This window comes from Atta colombica, unplaced genomic scaffold (assembly GCF_001594045.1).
Source record: "Atta colombica isolate Treedump-2 unplaced genomic scaffold, Acol1.0 scaffold40, whole genome shotgun sequence".
NCBI classification, from domain to species: Eukaryota; Metazoa; Arthropoda; class Insecta; order Hymenoptera; family Formicidae; genus Atta; species Atta colombica.
Window position 1 is genome coordinate 168,230 of NW_017259509.1, and position 4,905 is coordinate 173,134.

The 4,905-nt window shown below is 32.9% G+C and overlaps 1 protein-coding gene across 1 annotated transcript in view; it reads right to left on the reverse strand.

The window, feature by feature from the left end:
- Positions 1–3,759, reverse strand: part of LOC108691120 — a gene marked incomplete at its 3' end in the record, with an annotated part of 131,457 nt that extends 127,698 nt beyond the window's left edge. Inside the window, exon 1 of the mRNA XM_018198774.1 lies at positions 3,619–3,759. Within this exon, the coding sequence (XP_018054263.1) occupies positions 3,619–3,649 (31 nt within the window). The remainder of the gene's footprint in view (positions 1–3,618) is intronic.
- Between the last annotated feature and the right edge of the window lie 1,146 nt (positions 3,760–4,905).

Below are 4,905 nucleotides of genomic sequence, written 5' to 3' on the forward strand. Positions count from 1 at the left end.
TGAGAATTAGAATTTCATTTCCACAGCAGCACTTAGTTAACTAGCTTATTGATGTTGATGATTTCATTTTATATATAATTTAAGCCGATACTTCATAATAAATTACGAACTGTAATAAACTTAATAAAATTATAATTTCACATTTATCCAATGATGACAAAGTGGCATTGTATTCTCTCGAATTCTACTATCAAAATGAATGTAATTTGAGCTTCGAATCAATACAATCTCGTGAGAGCTCACGCAAGACCAACTAATATTCGAAATTAGAATTCGAAAAATGGATTCGAATTTATTTGACAGAATCAGAACGAGACGTTTAACAAACGCACGGCTGGCAAAAAATGCATTAGTGGTTAATTCGGATGTATTTATGTCGCTCGGCTAGGCGAAAACACGTTGCGGTAAAAAAATGCTGAGTCAAGAATATATATGCCAGAGTGGTGAGATTGGAGCTCCACCCGTTAGTAGAATTTTATTATCCTTGCGAATTTTGTTGGTTACGTGAATTATTCTCTGTAGGACACATTTCGAAGGCAAAAACGGGAATTATGCCAGAAGGAATTTTATGCCAAATCTCTTGTATTCAGCAACTTTGCATAAAAATCACAAGATTTTAAACGAATTACTTCCAATGTTTCTTTCAATTAGCTAAAAAGATAAAAGCGAGAAGAAAGATGATTACAAGTAAATAAATATTATTAATATATATCTCTAATAGATATTCCTATATTTTGAACAACTTATTATAAATTACTTTTCGTGAAAGTTTCATTTGTCACAAGATAGTTTTTTCTATCACATTCTATTAAAGTTATTTCGTTATTTTTCAATCAATCTGTTCTACTTTTGCTGACACTTCTATCGATTCTCATCACCGACAATCTTTATAGATTTATTAGAAAACAGCCCTTCTACGAATTTCCAAAGTTACCCCAATGGGAAATTTCGATCTACAGTCAATAGGGATTTCTAGCTTTTTGTGGAATGGATTTGTAAAATCGATCTCGCCGTCGACTTCATGTTTTACGATTTTACGAATGAGAGAACGTGCAAAAGAAAGACGATTTATTTCGCACCAACCTTCCCTGTTCCAGACATAAACGATCTAGACGGAGTAGATGCACCTGCATCGATGCGCTCGTAGCGCATAAAAAGGGGAGAATAAGGGTGGATATGGGGGTTGGGAAAAGGACTCGGTTCGTCGACGTGTTTGCTCCAAGCCGCTTATCGACCACGCTGGAATTCTTATGTTCTGTAACGCTTCGTATTCTTCGTTCCTTACCCATCACTTATTCTTCTCTTTAGCTTTGTGCAGAGTTCAAAATCAACGGTTGTGATTCTACATACGCAAACGAAGCGAATAATTCCATGCTGATTTTTAATCTTACTCATTGCGCGAGAAATTGACAAAGCTGGACAATGCAATGGATTTCTTTTTCTTTACATTTCTTTTGTTAATATCCAGCCCCGCTTTCGTAATCTCTACAAATTATCATTTCCTTCTATCATCTCATTTCATACTACTACCATTTCAACAAGTTTCAGACGCTTTCTTTATCGGTGTTTTACATCTTTCGAAAGAAACTAGAAAGTTTTTCTCCGTATTTTAAGACGACGATCTTAGATCTTGACGACGAAATCTATATCGAAGTTGAAAAATCTTGCAAATCGAAAAATTTTAGATATCAAGACATAATAGTAACTTCGTGATATAGAACAGCAAGATTTTAAGAATCGGACAATTCCGCGACTTAAAAAGAATTAAAAAAAATTCTTAAAAATATATTTTAATAATTTAGAGATATGAAAAGTAAAAAAATCTCAGAATCCAGAAATTTCATAACTTCAAAATATAAAATTAGACAAATCTAATTTTGTATTTTGAAATTTCTGGATTCTGAGATTTTTTACCTTTCATATCTCTAAATTCTAATTTTATTAAAAATTTCTTGGATAAAAATATTACAAGTGAAATATGTGAAAAATTTCATAAAAATTGATATATTTCGCTTCGGATTCAAGTAGTTTTATTCTTTCTTTGAGTATTTATTTACTTATACGGAAATAATAAAAACTGTCATATGGCAAACAGTAAGCGCAATTAATTTCGTGTAAAACGAAGGAGTAAAATGCGATATATAGAATATTTCAAAATAGCGGATGTTTATCATGAAAGTTTATTTAAGGCGGATTACAAATTGCATAAGCGAAAATGTTGAGTTTTCAGCGCAGCAGTTATGCCAATATGAAATTCTTTCGGATTGTATGTATAAAGTTACGTTGTTTATAGTGTATTTTAGCTCCAACTTTCGATGGCAAAATAACTTGTCCTGCCTTGCCTACCCTCGTTGCTTTTTATTTGGTCGACGACGTTTGCAAACGGAAGAAACGGAAGTCGTGCGTTATCGTTGTCGTTTTCCCTAATGTTCTCAGAAACTGCTGAAAGATTCACGAACGTAAAAAAAAACGATCACGAAGACTTCGCCTAACTAAATCTTACGGTGTACTTGCCTTCAACTTTAAAGAAGACACGAATAGTACTCTCACTGTATCTTTGCCACAGCCAAGAAAATTACATTTTTATTCGTTGTTTGCGAAGGCAAACATAACCGACAAATATATTCAATAATGTCATGTGATATATAAATTAATAAATTAACTCATTAATTTATATCAAATAATTATAAAACATTATTTTCCATGGGAAAACACATCTGCCTCGTAACAGTGCAATAGATTTTATAGACAAGGAGATGCAAAATGATACTTGATGACACGCTGGTGTCTGCATGAATATGTAATTGTACATGTCACCGCCAGCTGCATTGTGCAATTGGCATTTGTGATGGAATCGAGATCAATTTTCACACACGATATAACTATTGAGAAATTTCCGCATTATCATTGAGTAATTTATTATTTATCATCATTTTCATACTATTAATATCGAAATAATATTAAATGCTATAAATATGTCAAACATTATGAACTGGCAAAATAATATTCTTTAGTCAAATGCCAGCGTAATATATATATATATATATATATATGTATATATATGTATCAAATGTACAAATGATGCATTAAAAAAGTTAAGGTACTAAAATAAATATTAATAAATTGTTTATTTATGTCACTATTTATTTTTGTTTATTACTATTTATTACCATTGTTTATTTTTATGTAAATATAATATTGGTCAATATCAATTGGATCAATTTTATATGATACATTTTCTTTTCTAATGTTAAAAAGTATGAATTGGTTAAATTGATCAATTGACTAAAAAATTTCATGATAGCAGCTTTTTTTTATAATCATTAAATCTCAATGTCGATGGCGAGTTGCAACTCGTTAATCCTCAAACGACGAGGATTTTAGAACACGATGTGACATCGAGAGGATAATCCCACGACGGAGCACTTAAGCGTTTAAACTTTAACCCGTTCGATCGTGCCAATCGGTTCGTGTCGCGAACAATCTTTTCTTCGAGATAGCAGTCGATCGAAAAGCGGCCGTAACATTCGTCTTCCATTCGAGAGAAGAACAGAATCAAGTCAAGGCCGCAGTTTATGTAACCGGGCTCGACGAGTAAATAATACAAACGATACTCACCAACCACGTTGAGGCTATAGTTGAGCGACATCTTCGGCTCGGTGCTAACCTGGCACTCGTATACGCCAGAATCGCGCTGCTGCGGCGACTTGATTTGTAGCGTCCAGTTCTCCGACTTGTCTGGATGGATCACCTGGAACCTCAGGTCCGACGTATACATGAAGATGCCCGCGCTCAGAATGTGCATATCCCGTTTGCGCATCCAGGACACCTGCAACGTAAACAGTACAACCTGTAGTTGCATGTTTGCTACGCAAATTTAACACAGTTTGCTGCCGCAAACTGACATTTTACTTTTTCAATCGCCAATCTCTAATTTGTGTGATTTTCAAAATTCTAGTGACTTTAAACATCTCCAATATTCTAGCTTTAACAAATAAATTTATGAAGATTATTGAAATAGTATTTAATTGAAATTATATATAGATATTTTTTAGTCAAATAAAAAATATGTTAATGCTTGAAAATCTATTACTGATACTATCAGTTTTTATTTTAAATATTATTCATATATTAAATATATTACAAATATATATTAAAAAAGAAAGAATGGCAAATATGTTAGAACAACTTTTCTTTTAAAACAATGTCACTATTTTGTTTCTTAAATTCGAGATTACCTATATACACAAACACACATATATATATAACGATTGGCGAATTGACTAATTTACATAAACTTTGAATCATGAAGATATTCAAATTCAGGAACACGTTATAAATGTTTAGTACCGGAAGTTCTCAAGCATCAACGCTCATGCCGTTACAATACTGGCCCGGGAGAGCCTGCAACGTCTTGATCGTGTTAGAACAAAGACTAGAGAAAGCACCCACAGCATCGTAAATCCTCGGTTGGTCGACGTGTGTGTCGCAAACGATCTCTATAGTCTCTCATTGTTTTGCGCGCGAACATGTCTGCCGGCTATTTAATGCGCCGTCAGAGTTCCGGGGCGTAATTTCCGAGCGCGCGTTGAAAACGGCAGCCAAACGCAATTATCAGATTTCTTCCTCTTCCTAAAGACTTTTCTGTACACTGTAGTTTGAATTTCTTTACCACGAAAGCTGTATTGAATTCGTATAAATTAATTTTTATGCGGGCAAGCGTGGCTTAAGTGAAGATTTGCGATTTATTTTCAAAAGAAGAAATAATTTCTTTAAGAATCCGATTAAATTACTTTTCTTCCCACCCATAATTAATTTAATTCTTAATCTATCTAATAAAATAATATTAAAATATATCTATAATATTGAATTTTAGATATTTTTTAAGCAATATATATAAAAATA